The sequence below is a fragment of the Lagopus leucura genome, unplaced genomic scaffold (assembly GCF_019238085.1).
Source record: "Lagopus leucura isolate 7727_CA_CO unplaced genomic scaffold, USGS_WTPT01 Super-Scaffold_100157, whole genome shotgun sequence".
Taxonomy (NCBI): Eukaryota; Metazoa; Chordata; class Aves; order Galliformes; family Phasianidae; genus Lagopus; species Lagopus leucura.
Window position 1 is genome coordinate 5,033,636 of NW_024962334.1, and position 21,590 is coordinate 5,055,225.

Genomic DNA, 21,590 nt, shown 5'->3' on the forward strand with positions numbered 1-21,590 from the left:
TTCTGGACTTCCTCGCAATAGCAAAAGTTGCTGATGAGAAGTGTATGCTAGAAAGCTTTCGGATTGCATGGGAAACAAGCAGCAGAAACATGATTATTCACATCGTATGTCCCAACAAAGTGCTTTTATATCACCTATTACTATTATGAACTTCACTTCATGAAGTATTTTCCCTCTACTGCAGTAAGACAACAGCAAAGTACATGTGAGGCAGAAGCTGCCTTTTCCTAAAGTTGCACTGTGGCTTATGTGAACGTTAGAGCAACAGGAAGCAGCAGAACATAAAGGCTGTCCATCAAGGTCTCTACAGCAAGAAGTAACACCAGGAAGAGCTTGTAAGCTCTTAAATCAACAGGAGAAAAACAATCCCTTTAACCACTCATTATTTTAAACTAGAAAAAGCTTGGGTATATACCACATTTGTTTGTAAAACAGTGGTGTTGCTAAATACAGCGTAAACTGTGATCAAAAAGCCACTGTAAGTCCATAGAGACACATCTCAGTTCTAAAGCGTTGTTGGAGAAAACATGATACCCTTCTTGCTCTATTTCCTCAGTCCTGCATACGCTCCTTTCATATACCTCCCACATCAGTACTGTGGATCTCATCTGCCTCTTCACACCAAGTGTTATGGATGGATGAAGCATTCCCCATCTCTACCTTACCACACTACGAAGCTCCTGAACATGCTGGCATAGATCTGCTAGCTGGTGCACAGACTTCCTCTCAGTATCAAGTACCTGCCATTTCATGCCCTCCTGTAAGGTGAAAGAAAGATAAACTTCAACCACTTCTTCTTATTAAAAAATGGCAGGTGATGCACAGGCACATTACAGAACATAAATACCAAAGCACATCCTATGCTGCCTTAATTCTTATGCTTCTCATTGCTTCTCATGCTAAAGATTTGCTGCCATTCAGAATCTAGCTCTGCATTCAGCCACACACTACATAATTTTTGTTTTATTCTGTAAGACAATTCCTACAAAGATACAGAGAAGTGTTTCCTAGGCTTTTCTTCTTTATCACCACGTATGTCACGCTGCTCAATTCTATGGCTACATTACTCAAAACCCCATAAGCAAGTTTCTGAACTTACCAATTTTTGATCAAGCAAGTCCAATGGCAGCCAAGACTGCCCCACTGCATGTCACTCCTTAAAAAGAAGTCTTCATAACAGTTCTTCTCAACTGAAAGCAGCTGTCCACAGTAACGGGGGAGTAAAACATCATATTAAATATGATTTATTCATCACTGCTATCTATCCAAAAAACGATTGATGCTTTAAAGACACATCTACTTCTCCTTTACTGAAGGATTTGTTATAGAGAACGTTTTATGAGCTACAAAAAACTCTAAAGCTGTTTAAATTAAAAATCATAGTTCACATTTATTTTTCCCCCAGATTGAAATTCAACTCTCCACAAGGCCTAGAAAACCTGACAAATGTTTTAAGAAGATCAAACCAAACAAGATGCAAGCTTAAATTTTCACTGCACAACTTCGGTAGTTTGTCACGAGCAGGCTGAAAACAAAACCTTCATTGTTCAGACCTATTTAAGAGTCTTGCTCTGTAAATGAAAAATAGAAATGTGGTTTAATTTTGGTCACAGATTAACAGGATCCCAGCAGCCATTCTGAAGTTAGGTAAAACATGATAATTTCAAAATTAAGGACAAATAGAAGCAAACAGTGTAAAATCTGAAGTAAACTGAAAACCGACAGCAGCGCTGTCATTCTCTTATGTAAAATTTTCTTTGTTTCAGCTTTATTTTAGAAAGAATACAAAGAGAATACAGATACCATGATGCTGAGCTCCTATCTGTAGTGGTATGGCACTGCTACAAACATATCACTGTAGACAGTATCAGTAATGCCACCGTGATTAACTTTATTCCACTCTCAATCATATCCTCCTCCTTAACAATGCACTGTTTAGTTGTCTGCATTCAAATATGCACATAAACATCCAAAAAGAGTTGCCATAGTAGTTTTTATTAAAAAAACTAATTTACATGTTTTCCCCCCAGTACAGCTATGTTTTTTAAAAAGTACTGTATGTATCAAACATTTAAGGTTTGTCCCATCACTTTTGATTCTCTTTGAAGAGCTGTCAGCCATCTCTAAATTTAATGAACTTCACTGAGCCTCAATAAAAAGCTTTCAGCTTCCTAAAGATACAAGAAGAGGCTCGGTATTCTGCAGCATGAAGACAACATGCCTTTAACAAGTAAACCTTGTGTTAACACCATTCTTGTGGGAATGATGCAAACTCCAAATCTCAATTCATACCTGCATGGAACTAAATCAAGATACACTGAAGTTATTCAGTCAGCATTTAGGAAAATCTGTCAACGTTCATGATTTGTAACAGCTCTTTAAAGAGGTAATGGTGCAGATTAAGTACAAGCTTTTTGCCTCAGTGTAATACACATCTGAAATTAAAATAAGACATGGAAGACCAGTATCTTTACATTTCATTCTTCAGAAAAAGAAGAATCTTAAGGAAAGCATTTAGTAGTCCACTTGTGCTTAAAATACATAATGCATGAGAAAGCAAAAAGAAAAAAATTACACATTTTTGTACACCGTGATCAAAAAGATAACATTATAAATTTTATGAAATTGCACTGCGTTTAAAACACCCTCTAGAATCTGCTCCACTTCTACGTATGGCTACTGAGACTGTCTGATGCAGTTCCTCTTTTGTTTTAATTGCCAACCTGTGGAGGCCCTTCAGGGATGAGTGATGTGAAGAAGGTTGTGATAAAGGACCAAGCAGAAGCCATGAATCCAGGCTGCTGCTCTATATTGGCATCTTCACCAGCATCTTCTCCACTGTCTTCATCAATCCCGTCATCCATAAGTCGTTCCTTTGAAAGCAGAAATTAAAGCAATTCAGCCACTTCCTTTCAGAGCTCCAACAAAAGCTAACAGCAGTATTGTACTGCTTTAAGTGAAGGTATGCAACTGAAGTAGAGACAAACAGGCTGAAAAGATAGAATCACGGAATGGCCTGGGTTGAAAAGGACCACAATGCTCATCCAGTTCCAACCCCCTGCTATGTGCAGGTCGCCAACCAGCAGCCCAGGCTGCCCAGAGCCACATCCAGCCTGGCCTTGAATGCCTGCAGGGATGGGGCATCCACAGCCTCCTTGGGCAACCTGCTCCAGTGTGAACAGGCTGAATAGATTTAAGCACCTCCCACAGCACTTCCATCTTACATGTTCTCAATTCAAAATCGTTTTTTCTATTATCAACAGGTAGTTGCATATACCTTGTAAGGCTTCTAGGCATTATATTGTAAAGTATGTATGCTACTACTCACCATCTCTTCAAGATCAGGATTATTTGCATTTTGCCCATCACGGTTCCCTTCCACATTATTGGCTGCTTGTTGCTGGCCACCCTCTTGCCTAAAGGGGAACCATCCAGCCTGGTGTCTATGTAAGAAAATGGAGCAGCTGAGAATCTCTTTTAAAAGGAAAGATAATTTTTCCTTTGCCATTGCATTAATTTGTACAACTGCTTTCAAATGAACAAGTTGTATCCACTTTTCCAGAAGTCTTATTTCAAGATAGAATGGCTATTCCTTGAATTCTGGGTTAAGAAAAGTCTTGCTAGGTTCCTGAGCCAGAAGATGCACTTTCTCTCAGTAAGGGAACTGACAACAACAGTACTGATACATCCTAACAAATGGGGCAGAGAGTAGGTCTGTATGATACATAATGAAAGCAAAAGTGTCAAGCCCTTATTTCTGCCTGACAATTTGCTCCGTAGATTTCACGCATTCTTGATGTACAAATGAGCTTAGCTCCGCAGTTCTGTCTTCAAATACAAGCAGTAAAGTTTTTAGATTTACACAAGAACACTCCTGAGTTATTACACAAACTTCCCTCCCCAACACCTGCTTTCTTAATTTCCATCCCCAAACTCTACATTTCTACAATACCACTCTGTCAATATCACTGACATTTAAAAGCACTGTGTTTCAAGTGTTAAGCTGTATCCAAGTTACTGTAAAAACATTTCATGAATGCGTTCCCCCCTTCCTTCAAACTGGCTCTACTCATTTGAAATTTAGATTTGAACACACACCTTAGAATGAAGGAACAGTAACTAAACTTTTGTATTTGAAGCATTACTCACAGTTTAAAGACTGCACACTAGCACTATATTCCCTGTATCTGATCTGTGGTTACACTGAAGTGTTGTACTCACAAGTAAACCAGTAGCATGGCTCCCATTACCATGACAAACCGACTGAAGGAAGAATAGAAGTATACAATGCTCAGAAGAATGGCTGCTCTAGAGAATGTGTACATCCAGTCCAGCCAATCCCGGTTGAAGTCCTCCTCATTCACCACAGGGCCTCCCTGGGCGTTCATCTGGACATTGGGGTTCACAGGCCTGTTCTCCTGGATGGCTACATTCGGCACTGCTGCAGGCTCATTTGCAGGAGCACGTTGGGAATTTACAGCCTGAGCGACCGCAGATCTCACTGGTTCAGTGCTGGATGTCACTTGGGCTGAAACAGCAGCTTGGCTGAAGATTCAAATACAAAACTTCAGTCAAAAAGCATGAAAGAGTTTCAAAGGCTACTCTTGTCTTCTTCCCTGCACTGCCGAACACACAATTTCAGATATAACACAGGTCAAAACATTTTTTCCCTTAAATCTTTACTTATTAATAATTTAATTCCAATCCAAAGCTAGATTTTGTAATTTTTTTTGGATAAAGTTTGTCCATGTAAAAACAGCACATCCAGACAAAGCAAGCACAAACATTCTGATGCTGCAAATAGTATCTAAGATCTTCATTTCATTCCTGCAACACAGCACCACCTAATATAATGTAAACTTACTATTGCATGTAGTACTGACGTGCATACATTTGTTGCCACCATATCATCTGTAAGGGACTGAATGCAGGATACACAGGAAATCCAGCAGGAATAGCCTGGCCTGGAAATTGGTTGCCTATATTGCTGTGGAAGGATTAAAAGACAAATATTCATTTCTGTATTGACACATTTATAAAATGCCCCAGTACTAAACAACAGCTGAAGTAACACTTCTCATTTCATTTGTCCTTCTGAAGCAATGCACTTAAATAACACTGAAACATGGCAAGATCATCCACACTATTGCAAAAGAGCTCTTCACTTTCCTACAATAAATTAGTGAGTTATTTCCACATAAAGAAAACTGGTATTTCTGAACTTAAGATTTCTGTCACTAGCCTCATCTCTGGGACAAAAAGAACAAGCTGTCAATCCATTAAAATTGTGTGTAACTGCAGAAATTCATCCATTTAATTCCTTTTAAATTCTGATGCCTTAGGGTCATTATGGGAAATGTAAGACTTACAAGTTTCTGCAGCTTTCTTTTAGAAATAACACCATTATGATTGCTGACAAAGGACTGAACATAAGCAAAGAGATCAAAACTCATCTTTCAGATACAGAGTCTGGACCATAACTGGTAGAACACTGAAAATGTATTATTCTTCCCACTTCATACTTAACAGCATAAGGGATTTTCCTCACTACAGGTTTTTCACTCTGATTCACACGCAAGAAATAAAAACTTACGTATAGGAACTTCATAAGTTTGTCTGCTTTTAAACCTTCTGGCCGCTCTTACCTCGATCACACAGTGTATTTTGGCAAGACTTCTAACTCTTTCCCCCAAAGGTTGGGATGAACTGAACTGTAGTAAACACGGATATCTTTCAGGATAGCGTGAGAGTTTAAGGCATGAAGTTCATTCAGACTGCAGGCAGCAAGCTGAGGGCTGTTAGTTAGGGTAGTATGGTTAGGTTGTGGTTGGACTTGATGATCTTGAAGGTCTTTTCCAACCTGAGCAATTCTGTGGTTCTGTGATTCTAATAGTTCCACTAATTACACCTGATCTCTAAGTTAGGCACTCCCCACAAAGGTATCAGCAAGAGACTTCCTTAGTATATCAGGCACACACAGAAGGGAAGCTGGGAGGAAGGAATCCAAACATTTTTCTATCTTATACGTGAGAAAGTATTTCACTGCCATGATGGGAGCCTGCCAAGCAACTCTGCTACAACTCAGCTTGTTTTTGGATTTAGTCATTATTTTTGATAAAAGTCTTTGTCATCTCACACCACTGACAAGAAATGCATTTGTTCAACACCCTTGGCCAAAGACATTCACTAGTAATCTCACATGAGACTAGGATATCAACTTCAAGTGCTATTTCAACATCCTCCTCAGGATTGCTACTTTAAGACAATGCAGCAAGCAAAGCTGGTATTTGTGCTCTGGAACATTCTGTTTGCTGTCTGTATGTCATTCTGTCACAAATATTAGCATGTACACAATGCAAAAACATTCCTTTAGGTGGGCTGCCCACACTTGACAAACAATCCCACCACCTTCATGTTTCTCATCCGTTCACTGCTTCCAAGTAGTCTCCAATCTGAAATGCAAGCCACTTCAGGACTGAACCCATCTGTTCTGCTTGTTGTACCCACACACTACAGTGGGGCCCTCAACTAAGTCCATAGGAGCAGACAATGCTGCTCTTGCTCTCCACAGAGAAAGACTGACTTGGTACTCAAGCAGACTGCTTGTCCAGCCCCATCTCAAATCTAGATTTTTAGACAATGCAATTTATAAAAAAATTTGAAGCAAGAAAAAATGTTGAAATATTACAGAGAACAAAATTGAAAAATCTGACTTGGCTGTTTTCTCAAACAGGATTTGATTTGTACACTGAAGTTTTGTGTCAGGAACTGAAAAAAACACCAAAAACCAACACTTCATTGCCAAGTATTTCTGCTATTTATTTGTACTAATTACTCTACTGCAAAATGCTCAAGTGAATGGACCCTCATGAATGCAGACCTTTGCTCATCAGTAGAGTCTACAGTTCATCATGCAGCTAGAAGAAAGCTGTGTTTGGTCATGAAACAACAAGAAAAATTCACAGAACAACATAAGTTTCAGCTACAAAATTCCAGTGCTGGTAACAAGTCAGTGTCTATATAAGAATTACATTAATGCCAGATTTCATTGCCCCACATGATGTTTAAGAGAATATCTAAAGCAGCAGAAGGTTTTTCATATTCCTGGAACAGAGGCAGCAGATGCATCTGCTTTTGCTTCAGCACACTAATTGAGAAGACTACTAACAGAACTAAAAAAGGTGTTTCAAGTAGACAACAGAGTACAGACACTGGCACAGACCAGCTATTACAGTAGAGCAAAGCCAGTTCCTAGCAGCCCAAAGAAAAAAGATCTCAGTTTTTCATATTGCTCCATTAATTCAGTCTTACAAGAAGACTTGGGGTTATTTAAAATGCATTTATTATGGCATCTCTGTTCAGATCAGGACTGTACTCTTGAAGCAAATATCCCACTTATTTCTTCATACTATTCTTTTAACTGCATCAAAGAATGCTCTTGGGTCACCATCTGGATTTCTTCTGAGTTTCACTGAATTGAAAGACGTGCTTCAGAAGCACTGTTAATGCACTTCAGCAACAAATCACTGAATCACAGAATGGCCTGGGCTGAAAAGGACCACAGTGATCATCTATTTTCAAGCCCTCTGTTATGTGCAGGGCTGCCAACAACCAGACCAGGCTGACCAGAGCCACATCCAGCCTGGTATGCACACATGCTAGCTGATCACAGTAGATGTATATCCAAATCAGACAGAAAGCCCTGAAATACGTGAGTATTGATGCCAAGCCCTCAGCACCTCTATCAGTCTACAAATCTCTTCCTCTCAATCCACATGAACTGCTAACACAGATACATTCTTAGAATAACTTAAAATCATTTTTTGAACACTAATGACTTCTAAACCAACTCTTCCTAAGTGTATCTTAATTATTTCACCTGCCATAACAAACAGTTCTGCTGTTTTGAAGTCTGCAGGCTATTCAGTTCACCATGCATACTGACAGGAGAAAAAACCAACCACGTTCAGGGTACATTTATGTGAAAAGTTAATTTTAAAAGAAAAATAAACACCTTACAGATGAGTGACATAATGTGCAAGAACTGCTCCTGGAATTAATTTACAGCTCACTGAGCCGTAGTCCTGTCAGTCAACCTACTGTCACCTAGCTTTGTCATAAAGGCAAGCATAACCACTTCCACAGGGTGGTTCTGATGTGGTCAGAATAACATGAATGCTCCACTGAATGACAAAGCAATCTCTTCTCAGGAGAGATCACATTTCAGATGAATAATAAAATGGACCTGAAAGAACTCAGGATGAAAACAGAACAGTCGAGGTTAACTCCAACAGAACAGGAACCAACTGAAGCAAATCTAAATACATTTTTAACAGCTCTTGACACCTGTTTTCCTCAGTGAGGGAAATAAGCATTATCATTGGCAGAGTCACATGTTGTTTTTGTGGGCCTCCTCCCAGTATTCAGTAAAAATACCTGCAAGCTATACACAGCACTACTGGAGAACACCTTGTAAAAAAAATAATTCTTGAAAGCATTCCCTGATGAGCTAACATATAAGAATACATTATCTTCCTGCCTTCCCATTGGAAGAAAACTAAACCAGCATTAATAATTAGAAGCTGTAAAGATCATGCAGGATAAGATTTCCTAAAGCTACTTTGTAAGTGCAAAAAAGAAAAAGGGTTTTGAAAGTTAACAGATCAGTAAGTGTACAGATGGGTGACGTTTTTCACACAGGAAAATAAGATACTGTAGGTTCAGAAACACGTACTCAAGCACCTCATGTCTAAAATTGAGTCCAGTATGAACAAGATTTGAATTTTGTATGTGTCAAAAAGTCAAGAATCATCATATTCTGGTAAAAAGTTAGTCTTGTTGACTCCAATAAAGGCCAAGAAAGAGCAAGCAGACAATAATTTGATCAGCTACATCCATTAACTACAACCACTAGATAAACATTTGCTCCCATCAGCAGAACATCAAGAGCAGAAAGCACTCCTGGCTTAAACATCAATGCCCATATGAAAAAATGCTTCTAAACGTGACTTATGCTTTGAGACAAAACAGCCGAGTCATTTTGAAGACTGCTAAAGAAGCATAATTGTAAGGGAACATTTAAGAGTATTCTGAAGAGTATAAAGCAATCCTTAGCTCTTCCAGTCCCACTTACCCCTGCATTAAATAAGGAAACTGGTGGCTTGGTATGGGATCAGTCTGTGCTTGTGGGAGATTACGATGTCTCACTCCATCTGCACCAGTGCTCAAAGATGGAGATGAAGCTTCTTGGTTTGTGGGTGAGGCAGCAGTTGATCCAGAATGGTCCAAACTCTTCATAATAAATAAAACTGAGGTTAGGGATATTTTTACCACAGTAACAAAAGTTACAACCGTGTCCTAAAACAATTATTTGCTTTAATGTTTTTGTTTATAACTGTTCTATTGTGTATTTAAGCAACAAGCAAGACTACTGGGGTTGTATCTACTCTGGCAAGGTTTTAGTTAAAAACAGAAAAAAAAAAAATCAAAATTGCACTCAGGTGCACATGAAATAAAGTTTGCAGAAGCACACAACATTTGACAGCTCCAAGGGAAATCCACAAATCACTGGGAAACAAGGTTTTGAAAAGCTGAGACAAAGAAAAGCTTAATTAAAAAAAATATTTAGCAGCAGCGAATTCTAGAGGCTGCTGATAACATATTCTTAATAGGTATCATTATGAGCTCAGGTTGTGGCTTCACATTCAGAGACAAGAGGTGCCTGCTGTAGAAGGAAATACTCTTCTCTGCCTTTGTCTTCAGTTTCCCATTCTACTCTTCTAATCACCATATTCAACCTGACAGTTACCCAATCCAAGTTACTGTGCCAGCTGCTAGGGTAGAGGAAGGGAATAACAAGAAAGTACCTAGGAACTCTGCAGGCTCCCATGATCACACCTACACAGGGTCTCAGGCCTTCAACACATTCCAAGACAAATACTTAATCCTGGAAGCAGGACAACAGGTGGATCTCCTGTATCATTTATCACCACCACAAGACTGCAATTTGGTTACAAGATGCATTATTTTAGTTTTATTATGTCCCCAAATCCTATTGCTAAGCATTATTGTGATATTTACTCGTAAAAAAAAAAAAAAAAACAACTCTCTTCAAATCTGACAACTCAGTAACTGAGGAGCTGCAACTATTTAAGACATCTTCATCATATTTGCCCTACAAAGGAAAACAAGAAAAAATCATCACTAGACAGGGAAAACAAAAATAACAAATGGAAGAACAAAGGCCATTCAAGCCTTGGAATTTGGTTGCTTCCTTCCAAGTATCATAAATTTAACAATGCACACGCTGACTGCTTTAAGTACTCATTAATGCAGTTATTAACATCACGTTTAACTAATCTATGCCACAATAAAACAAAAGACCCCTTTGTACTTATATTGCTGTTCAGAAGTACAACAGTCTTTGGACAGATGTTGCACTGACTATCCACTCTTCTCCCACTGAACTGTCAATTTTTACATCACACAGCAGTCAGAAACACCAGCAATTAGAGAATCAAGACAGAAAGCTTATTACTGAAAGGGTATTTTACGTGTTGATAAGCAGCACACCAGAGATGAATAACAGTTCTGTAAACTCCCCTTTCTGACTAACCTTTGTGGGTCACTTCATACCATCAGCTCTGGAAAAGCCAAGAAGATTACAGTGACAACCAGCACATCAGCAGCAGAAACGTTACTTTCCTTTCTGTTAAACTGAGTACAACTAAAGAACATCACTTCAGTGTAGGAGATGGGAAGGGTGAAGAACAGAACTCAAAATGTACCAAACAAAAAGAACCTATGAACAACTTACTAACACAACATTACAAATGCTTTCTATTCCTCATCTCCTTACAGCCTACCAACACTACTGACTGCTTCGAAACTGACAAAGTCCAGGCCAGTTCTTGTCAGGCAGAATGAACAGTGGCCAAGTTCCACCATTCTCAAAAGGAAGGCACTAATTTGACTGGTCTCTATTCAACAGAAGGGATTCACAAGACTAATCAGAACTACAAGGATATGGGAAGATGGAAGGAAAGGAAAGGAAGGAAATACTGTTCCATAAAGTGGGGAAGAAATAATAGGTTAGAGGAAGCAGTGCATCTAAAAAACATGACATGTTACAGTTTGTTTAATTGAATAAAGTGGCAAATTTGAATAATCAAGTGTAATTCTACACACCCATAAGATATACTCTGCTTTCACCACGTACTTTTACAGTAAAATTTTAGAAAAGAGAAGATAGCCTGCTGGAAAGCTTCCTTGGTGTAGAAGAAATTCATGTCCTGGTATTAAAAAGAACTCACTGAGCTACTGCTGGAGGTTGAAGCTCCGTGACCACCTCTACTGGTGCTTGGCTTTGGAGAACTTGGGGGTGTCCGGGAAGTACACACCAGATGAACCATATGATATTCATCCTGCTAAAAATCAAAGAGATGGAAGAGCTAAAGCAACAATATTTGCAAAATTTACATGCAAAAACTCTGTTTAAAAAGCCACTTTCAAAATGTCCTTTTTAATCAGTAAAGATACATTGCACAAAATAGAGAACACGAAACAAAAACCAAGCCTAGAACAAGAGATACTTATTGTTTCAGAACTAACTTTTTCTCCATAGCTGACCACAATCACATGCTAAGCATTCACTTACCCACAGTTTCCCCTAACGCTGAAGTCTAGCAGAACCAACGAAACAACACACAAGGGAAATGTAAGGAAGCCAAGGTTAGGCTTTGACTTTTATTTTAGGGGAAAATAAATAAATAAATAAATAAAAATAAAAATAAAAATAAAAATAAAAATAAAAATAAAAATAAAAATAAAAATAAAAATAAAAATCACACTCTTGACAGTGCTCAGTTTCCCAAACGGTAAGAATGTCTTCATTTGTGTTAAGATTCAATGAAGAGAGTTATTCAGTAACAGGAAAAACAAAGAATGGAGTAGAATTCCACGAGCAGGACAAGATAAGAAAAAGGTACTAGCCACTGCAGTTTAAGCTGAACTCAAGCCTACCCTGCAGATACCACCCAGCTAAGATACTCCACATCTGAAAATGCTATGCAAAGCACCAACCAGATTTGAGCATTCCTAACTACTTGTAAGTGAGGAAGTGAACCAACAGGACCACTCATAGCCATGCAGGTTATCAGCTTACACCAGTTCTTTGTGAATACGCTCCCCTACAAAACACAGATGTCATAGCAAACTTGAAGATGAATCTGTTCTACTGTACCAAATGAAAACACCTGGCCACAGCAACAAAAATAGCTGTGCATACTTAAGTTATACACCACAGCTTCACTGTAATCAAATTTTATATGCAAATATACTAGAAAAAAAAAAGCTACTGAAATCAGTGCAGTGCAGTCAGACTACAGCATATAATGCAATGACATTTAGAAATACTGTTTCTTTTGAAGCATAAAAAAATGTAAAAAGCATTTACTCATTTTTCAGCTTTGACCTTTAGGAATAAAAAAACCTGCATAGCTGCTTTTTCTGTACCACTGTGCATTCTGGCTAGCACAGCCTCTCTCTATGCACGCTCTCTGCAACTCCTCTGCATAAATCAGTTCCTAGGCACAAGCACAGCCTCACTGTTACACTCTCACTTCCTACTAGTTGGTGACAGCAAGCAATAATGAGATAGCACTGAACACAAGCCATCAGTATTCTAGCAAGTCAAAGGCCTTGAACCTAACCACTGCTTACCTTCTTTCTACAAAAGAACTTAAGTGACTCAGAGAGGTAAAGGAAGGCAGAAAGTGACTGTTTATTAAAACATGTTATTTATATATAGCATGTTGAAAATTACTATGCTTGAAGCCATCCAGCCTCCAGGTATTTCTTATCAGCAAAAGGACATTGTTCGGTATCAAAAAAGCAAGGATCACAGAGCTAATCTGGAAGACTTAGTAAATCCTCTCAGATTAACAGGAACTCATAGTTAAATGAATAGGAAGAATACAGACTGAAACTGAAATCAAGAGTAATCATATCTTTCTTTCAAAAGCTCAACCTCCCCCCTGCCTTTAAAGCCTTTGTACTTACAGCTGATGGATATTTTTCTAAATTCAGTAAGTATCCATAACTGAACCTGAGGGCTGCATCAATTAAAACACTCTTAAAAACATCCCTTGAATACTGAAGGAAGACTGTTTATCAGGTTAACAAGGCTTGACATCGTTTGCATCTACTGTGAGAGAGCTTGCTGTAGGCAGATCAAGTGAATTTAAGGGGCTTAGACTTGATTTTGCCATCACAATCTTTGCTTTGAGCAAAATTAGGTGAGTATTTTTACATTCAGTTCAGTTCTGTAGTAAACTTACACACAGTAAATACAATCCCATTTTTAGTAAGCAGGTAAATCCAACTTCGTAAGATTTCCCATAGAATCAAGATGGTGAAGGAACAGCAGCAGCCTACTTAAGCAGTGCTCAGGACTGCACTGCATCACTTTCTCCATATTTGACACGCAACTTCAATTGCTCACTTCTACTATGGAATTATTCTCCTTTGGAAGAGACTTTACTCTGCACAAAATGGAAAAGTAACTCAACTCGGCAGTTTTTACACTGAGTTTAACATCAGTGCTTTACTAAAAAGCATCACTACCAACACTCGTGAACTGTACTGCTGACCTTACATATTTAATGCTTGCAAGATGTAACAACTGTTAGTGACTTAAAACATTTCCTACATACAGCTATTGATGCACCCAGGTCTGCTTGCTGGAAGTGTGAAGAATAGTTAACGGTGCACTAGACCATCTGTTAGCATCAACATCAGAACACAAAAAGCTCTTGATACTCTGCCCCCTTCAGGGTATTTCTTTTTCTATACATTAGGAACTTTACTAACATAATGAAGTCTCTATTTCTCAACAGCATCCACTTCAGCTATACAAATCCAAACCTAGAAGCAAGCATGTGTATTTCAAGATGTCAGACATCACATGTCACGAGTGTTCAGGATTTGGATTTAATCTACATGTTGCCTAAGGAACACAAAGTCAGATAAGCCAGCAAAATAAAGAAATTTCTTGTTCTTGCATTTTGTTTTAAACACCAGGAATAGCTAATACCTGAAGAATAAAGCCAGGACTACAGATAGCTTTCCCAGCAAAGCCACCAATGAATTTGAAAGTCTTTACTTGCATGTAAAACATCACCCTTAGCTTGCTCACAAGTCCCTTTTGTTTTTTGTGTTTTAAGCATAAGTTGTTGGATTTCAGTAACTACAGGAAATGAAATGATGTCCAAAACTCTGAGTTCTGTTAAATAATCCTGCTTGAGTCAAAGCAGGAAATGTCCAAGAAGTCACTCCCCATTACATAACACTTGTTTGGGACTTAGGCAGGCTAACTCTCTCATCAGTCAGAAACATCCCTCAATCCACAAGCGTTGCAATCATACAAACAAGGGATACTTGAAAAAACACATTTTCCAAAATTATATCAACATTATTCAGTTGGTCACATGTTGTACCTTATTATTAAAATTTGAAGTTAAACAATGCAAACTACATTCCTATTTCCTAAAACGTGTTTTTGCTCAGCAATCATACGGTGTTGATATGAAGCTTACTTTTCTGAGAACATCTTTCAGCTGCAGGTGATCGGGAAGCAGTCTGCCAGAATACACCAGTCTCTGATCCTTTGTGGACTAGGAGATGGGACAAAGAAAGGAATTTAGCTTTTTCCAGCTGTACAGACATACAGCTGGTGATAACATTTGCAGATGAGAAAAAACCCTTAGCATTCCAACCACCAATGGACAGTCTTTAAAACATTTCACAGGTCTTCCAAGTCCAACTGGCTATTTGCTTCTGAAAAGAAGTTCTGCTGTTAAGCACTCACCAAGAGTGCCCTAACATGCAACAACACTTAACTGGTAAATGCTGCTCCAGACAACCATTAAGTACATTTCAAAATTCATTTCCAGAAGAGTCACTCTTTACCCTGCTCCCATTCCCACACACTTGCTGGGAAAGCAGACAGAGAAGTGGCTGGAGCAAGGGGAAAAAAAATTAGTAGAACAATGGAATGATGGAACGGTCATTAAAATAGACAGGAGATGGACAGGTTTCAATTTTTTTTCTGTAAGGAATTTCTGTTAATAGTCTGTCCATTACCAACTCCATCTCCCACCACCCGCCAGCCCTCCAAAGAAAACATAAAACAGAAAGAAGAAACACAGAGGAAGGGAGCAAAGAACATTTAGAAGCAAAAGGAGTTTCCTTTATTACAAGGAGCCCTCGAACTTGACTAAGTTTCTTTGCCTGTTCTTAGTACTTGCACACTTTAGAACTGTGTAATAATAAAGACTTATTTAAAAACACATTGTGCTCTAATTGTAAGGCAGTAACATTTAAATACTGTCAGCTGAGAGCATAGTGATTGTATTTGTGGTACCCTGTTGATACAGTTGTCTAGTAAAGCATGTAACTGAAGCTGCTGTAACTTTGTGAACAAACAGTTCCTTTCCTGAGAAAAGCTTCTAAACGTTCACCCATACAGAAACAAGTGCTTTGTTTTTCAAAACAGAACCCAACCCTTACCAACTTCAGTTTAGCTACCTGCTTGTACTGTAAGTTAATCCAAGCTTTTATCACCGGAAAGAATGCTAACCTAACCAAATGCTAGACGAAGAGATCTAGGCTAACACCAGCAGAACTCACAGGCATTATCAGCATGAAATATTTGAAGAATCTTCCCACCATCCCAGCAGCCAGCCTTACACCACTTCTCTCTTTCTTTCTGCCCTCCCCCAGCCTCCCCAGCTGCTTTCTCTGCAGGCACAGTAACACTAAGGCCCAAACAGCTGAAATTCACACAAACAAGGTAAATCTCTCACAGAAGCCTCAGCTATAACCTTTTTGTGACATCCAGAGACCAGGAGAAAACAGAGGAGTTACGGAACTTCACTCTTCCCCCAGATATTCCAGTCACAAGATTTAGGAATACTTCAAGCCAAGAATTTTAAGTATGCATTAAATCTGAGTAGTTTCTGCTTTACAAACTTCATAGTCATCCGAAGTCATACTAGTTGTACATGACTAAGTTCATGGCTTTAAATTGTGAGTGGCTCACACATAGCTCAGAACTTCTTCTGTCACTTATGCTGAAGAAGCATTTTCTATACTCCTTTTCATCCTGCATTTTTAATTAGTGACACAGAGAACCACTTTTCTAAGCCTGACAACACAGAGCTATAAAGTTCCATCTCCACTGGCTAAACAGTGCCATGAACTGAAAGTCAGCAGTGCGCTATTTCTACTGACTTATTCTTTTAAAACAGCAACAAGAAGCCAGTCTCTCAAATCCAACTAAATTCTTTGCACCACACCGTTTCATTGACTGCTTGTTTCAGTCAGGAACAGGTTCCCAGCAGGACAAAAGTTGACTTCCATTTTATATCTGGGGAAGGCGTTCTCAGAACATCTACATTTTGCAGCACAGCATCAAGATAGCAGAAAGCTGTGTCTTCCTAAGTAAGAAACCTGTCGCTTTCAAATCACAGCAGAGCCAGGAAGAAGTCTCAGACACCACTGCTAGGGCCTGGGACAGGCTCAGTTCAAACAAAGCAAAAACAAGCAGCAGCCCTAAGCCAAGAATTTTGTACCACCATCCAACAGCAGCTCAGGAGCACAGCATTTGGCCCACAACACCATATCCTACATGCTCCAATTCAGATCCTTTCCTTCAATATCATAGATATAGACTTCCCCATCTAACAAAGTACCCTTTACAAGCATGATACAAGTGCTTTAATAAATAAACCCTTTACAGATAAGGAACAGGTGGATTAAAATGACCCCTCCGATCTGACTACTATAGTAGTAATGCGTTTCAGCTCCCCAAATGAAAAAAAAAAAAAAAAAACAGTTAAAAAAAATAAATGCTTACAGCTTAATTTAACAAAAATTGAATGCTGTTAAACATATCAGGCCAGGGACATTAATGCAGGAAGAAGTCCTGAACTCCATGTTCCTCCCTACATAGCTTAGATATCTAACTGTGCACTGCAGGAATCTTCTCTTGTAATTCTCAGGGTTAAACCCATCCTAGAATCCTTTTTTTTGTTTGTTTGTTCATTTTTTTAATACCTGGAGATGGAAGAAATCACTGTGTTTTCATCTTTATCAATTCATATATATGCCAAAGCAAACCAAACAGGCGTTGAACTCATCCTCTGCCAGAGAGGATTCATCAGCCCAGCTCCTGCCTGAAACAACAACACGCTGGCTGCTGGACCAAACATTGAACTGGGATGGAAAAGGACTTCAAAACACCAACTGCTGCCCCGGTTCAAGAAGCAAATTCCAAACACGAGATAAAACAAGTCAAGGACTCAAAAGCTAAAGCTCAATCTTGGGATGGAAAAGACAATTTTCTGATCATAATCCAAAAGCTATGAATTTTAAATCAGCAATTTATCAGCTTTTCTTCTTACATTTTTCAAGCAAGACTCCTACAGTGCTTGATTCAAGGCAAATATGCCAAGAAAGCTTCCAAAACCATTCTAGTAAAGATAATGGAGTAAGGCCTTTTAGGAACACAGTCTCTGACCTGTCCCCAGCTACAGTTACAAGACATCTGGCTTTCAGGTCGTTCAACCTCTCTGCCACTCTTCCATAGGAAATAAAAACCCAAAGAACCACATATGGTTAGAACTGTAGGAAAATACATGCCAGGTGACAGGTACTACAGGAAATGAGAAGCAGGAGTTTTAAATTAATGTTTGTGGGCATAACTGATAACAGTGATTAAGACTCAGAATGCAAGATCCAACAGGTTTGAGATGCACAGATGACTTTCCAAGTGCTCTTTTCTTCAATAAACATTTATTTTAGGGAAGTTACAACCTCCTATGAGGAAAAGTTGAGGAAATTGGGATTGCTTTAGCTCGGAGAAGAGAAGGCTCTGGGGAGACCTCATTGTGGCCTTCCAGTACTTGAAGGGAGCTTATAAATAGGAGGGGGAACAGCTGTTTACAAGGGTGAACAGTGATAGGACAAGGGGGAATGGTTTTAAATGGAGACAGGAGAGGTTTAGGTTGGATATTGGGAGGATGTTTTTCACCCAGAGGCTGGTGAGGCACTGGCACAGGTTGCCCAAGGAGGCTGTGGATGCCCCATCCCTGCAGGCATTCAAGGCCAGGCTGGATGTGGCTCTGGGCAGCCTGGGCTGCTGGTTGGTGACCTGAAGGGGGGTTGCAGTGAGTTGGGGGTCGGCCTCTTCTCTTGTGTAACTGGTGACAGAACTAGAGCAAATGGCTTCAAGCTGCGCCAAGGGAGATTCAAGCTGGACGTCAGGAAATAGTACTCCTCTGAAAGAGTGGTCAGGCAGTGGAATGGGCTGCACAGGGAGGTGGTGGAGTCACCAACCCTGGAGGTGTTCAAGGAACAGTTGGATTTTGTGTTGAGAAATGGTTTAGTGAGAACTATTGCTGATGGGTGGATGGTTGGACCAAATGATCTTGAAGGTTTTTTCCTACCTTGGTGTTTCTGTGATTCTGTAAAGTATAAATTCCAGCTTTAACACCACCTAACTCAATTTATATCTGCCTGTACTTGGAATTTATACGTACTTGTGTAAGTAATCCACACGACTGTATCTAGTAGCTACAAATGACACTGCCTCATAGCCCAGCCTCTCACTCGCCTATTTCAACAATCACATTTTCTGAAGATATGCCCTCAATAAACAGTTACTTGAAGTGCTGTTATCAACTTCACCATTCGTTTACCAATTAGAAAAGAAACTAAATTTAGACACACATAGGAGAATAAGGTACAAGTCACACATGGAAACTTGCAGGATTGTTCTGCAGCAATAGCTGATTTATTTTGCATCCTTTGCTTTGAGAACATTGCAATGCTTGCATGCAGCAGCTGCTGTACCCTCACACTTTTAAAATAGCGTGGAGAAGTTATTTCCAGGACATACCACATCCATGGAATGTAGGCATTTTACTGACAAGTTTCTGACGCTGCTCTGTTTAAAAAACAAAAAATAGAGCATCTTAAAAGCACAAGCATGTAAATAAACGTTAAATTAAAGCTATAAAAGCAGCAAGACTACATCAGAACCAGACAAAAGATAAGCTTTCCAATTTGACCACAGAGATCCTTTTCTTACATTCCCACGTTACTAATTTGAAAGGCTCTATGAAGTAACAATATTGTGTTTAATTACAAACAAATTGTAAGTACATTAAAGCCAAATTAAATTGAAATATTGAGATAATTTTCACTAAAGAAACTGCTATTATCTAACCCAGAACAGTTCTGGGGATTCTAAACTGCTCATTTTAATACTGAGCAGTAAATTCTGAACTGCATTTTAGCAAGGTAAGACGCACTGAGGAATCAATTTTTAACAGGAGACAGACACTTCAGGCAACTGAAATGTAGCATCATAATATTGGTTAATGCAACTCAACATAAAAACCTCTTGTTCATAAGGGATTCCTCCTAGAAGATCACTTTAGCAAGCTCGTAGGGTGAATCAGAAAATGAGTGTTTGAATACAAACATCCCACAAGAGGACATTCTAGCAAGGAAGAGGCAGCAATCAACTGAAGCAGTGTCTTTGTCTTTTTTGCAGTGGGTAGCCTCTCAGAAGGGAGCAAATAAAAGCAGTAACTAAGTCCACAAGTTCTCAAATACAGCACATCAGTAATGCAACTTCTAACTGCTTTTCTCCTGGTTTCTCCTTCAGAAGAAATCCCTTTCGGACACAATGCTACTATTTTAGGCGTGTTTTCCTCTTTCCCCTCCCACAAAAGTAACAAAAAAATTAAACTGTCAGTAATTATTTTATTGACTTAGGTGAACACTAATCATTTACAATATAAAGGCAACCTTTGTCAGGCGTTTTGCACAGCAAAGTCCAGGCCCTACATGTCACTGTAATGCAGAGACAAAGTCAGTCACTGTCTTTGTCCAGTTTTTCTGGAACAGGTTTTCAGAAGAATCAAACACACTGTTCTACATGACTGCCATTCTAAGCAGGTGTTATGTTTCCATTACCAGGATGGTTTTTCGTAACCTCTTTCATTAGCCAAATTCAGAACTTAACTTGGGAAAGAAATGCACTTCCCATGTTGAACAGAAGTCTGTACATTTTCACATTAATGGCTGAAAATACAGCCACTACTGTCACACAAGTCTGCAAGGAGACTGAAGGAACCAGGGCTGTTTAGTCTGGGGAAAAGGAGACTGAGGGGAGACTTTATTGCTCTCTTCAAATATCTGAAAGGTGATTGCAGCAGAGCGGGGTTGGTCTCTTCTCACTGGTGACAGGATGAGGGGAAAAGGCTTCAAGTTGTGCCAGTGGAGATTTAGGATAGATATCAGGAAAGACTTCTTTATAGAAAGGGTTGTTAAGCACTGGAATAGGTTCCCCAGGGAGGTGATTGAGTCACCATCCCTGGATGTGTTTAAAACCATTTGGATGTGGTGCTCAGGGACATGATTTAGCAGAGGGTTGTTAGAGTTAGGTGTTGCATTGCCTCCGCCTACAACAGTTAGGGTAGCATGGTCAGGCTGCGGTTGGACTTGATGATCTTTAAGGTCTTTTCCAACCTGAGCAGTTCTATAATTCTATGAAAACAGCTGATGGCAGCTTCCAGCCCCACCTCAAAAAAAATGGCACTCCCAAAAGAAAAGAAGAAAGAATTGTCAAGAGGCTGTTCAATCCCACGTTTCAGATGACATTACAAATGCTCACCTACCTGCCCCACCCCTGAGTACCCTGGCTACGCCAGGAGTACTTCGATCACTGCAGACAGAACACACACTTTTACAGAGATTAGCCCTGGATTTGATTAATAGATACAAACGCTGCTCTAGGGAAGTTCAGCGGAGCAAGACTAGCAGCCTTCAGCAGCACACGGAACTGCCATCTCCTTAAAGCCCCTACAAGAGCAGCTGTTTATGCTCGGACTCCCCCGTTAGCAGGGAGCCAATCCAGCTGTGGAAGCGGGACTCGTCCTTGTTTATTTCGCCCTGCGCAGGCCCTGAGCCGTGCACGGCCACCTCCCCGACTCCGAAGACCCCACCTCGATAGCGAGACGAACGAGACGGGCCGCCCGACAGCTCACCGGTTTGCTGGGGTAAACGTCGGAGAGGTGCGACTTCAGCCTGCCCACGGTCCAGTCCAGAAAGCAGCTGACGGTCTGGTCGGTATACTTCTGGTTGGGCGCCTTGATGATGAGGGTCACCGGATGGCCCACCACGCCCTGCTCCATGCCGCCGGGCCTGCCCCTCTCCCCCCCCGCCCGGCACACGGAGCCGCTCGGAGCCGCGGGCGCTCGGATGGGCTCAGCGAGCGGGGCGGAACTTCCGCAGGCAGCGGGGGGCGCCCATCACCGCGCCGGCGGGAAGGGCAGGGCGGAGCACGGCAGGGCGGGGGGCGGCGCGGCGCCAACAGACACGCGCCCACCCTCAGAAAGCCGCCCTCCCGCACCCACAGGAAAGCCCGAGCTGAGCCGCGCAGCCTCGACCTGCGGCCCGCTGCTGTTTGTATAAAATGGAGGCCGGAAGCGCGGCCTCCCTCCTCATCCGCCTCCTCCTTC

General features: G+C 40.3%; 1 protein-coding gene across 4 annotated transcripts; it reads right to left on the reverse strand.

Moving 5' to 3' along the window:
• Positions 1–1,869: 1,869 nt before the first annotated feature.
• HERPUD2 (HERPUD family member 2) lies at positions 1,870–21,319 on the reverse strand. Of its 4 annotated transcripts, none has more exons than XM_042888768.1 (8): positions 21,117–21,319; positions 14,595–14,672; positions 11,313–11,423; positions 9,134–9,291; positions 4,865–4,987; positions 4,222–4,545; positions 3,329–3,443; positions 1,870–2,873 (listed from the first exon to the last, which is right to left on the reverse strand). In XM_042888768.1, the coding sequence occupies exons 1-8, from the start codon at positions 21,261–21,263 to the stop codon at positions 2,712–2,714; spliced, it is 1,218 nt and encodes a 405-aa protein (XP_042744702.1). In that variant the 5' UTR covers positions 21,264–21,319; the 3' UTR covers positions 1,870–2,711. The 4 variants fall into 4 exon arrangements, with proteins under 4 accessions (XP_042744702.1, XP_042744701.1, XP_042744704.1 ...); XM_042888767.1 differs by having other exon boundaries at positions 11,313–11,426; positions 21,117–21,318; XM_042888770.1 differs by lacking the exon at positions 14,595–14,672 and having other exon boundaries at positions 21,117–21,318.
• Positions 21,320–21,590: the final 271 nt, after the last annotated feature.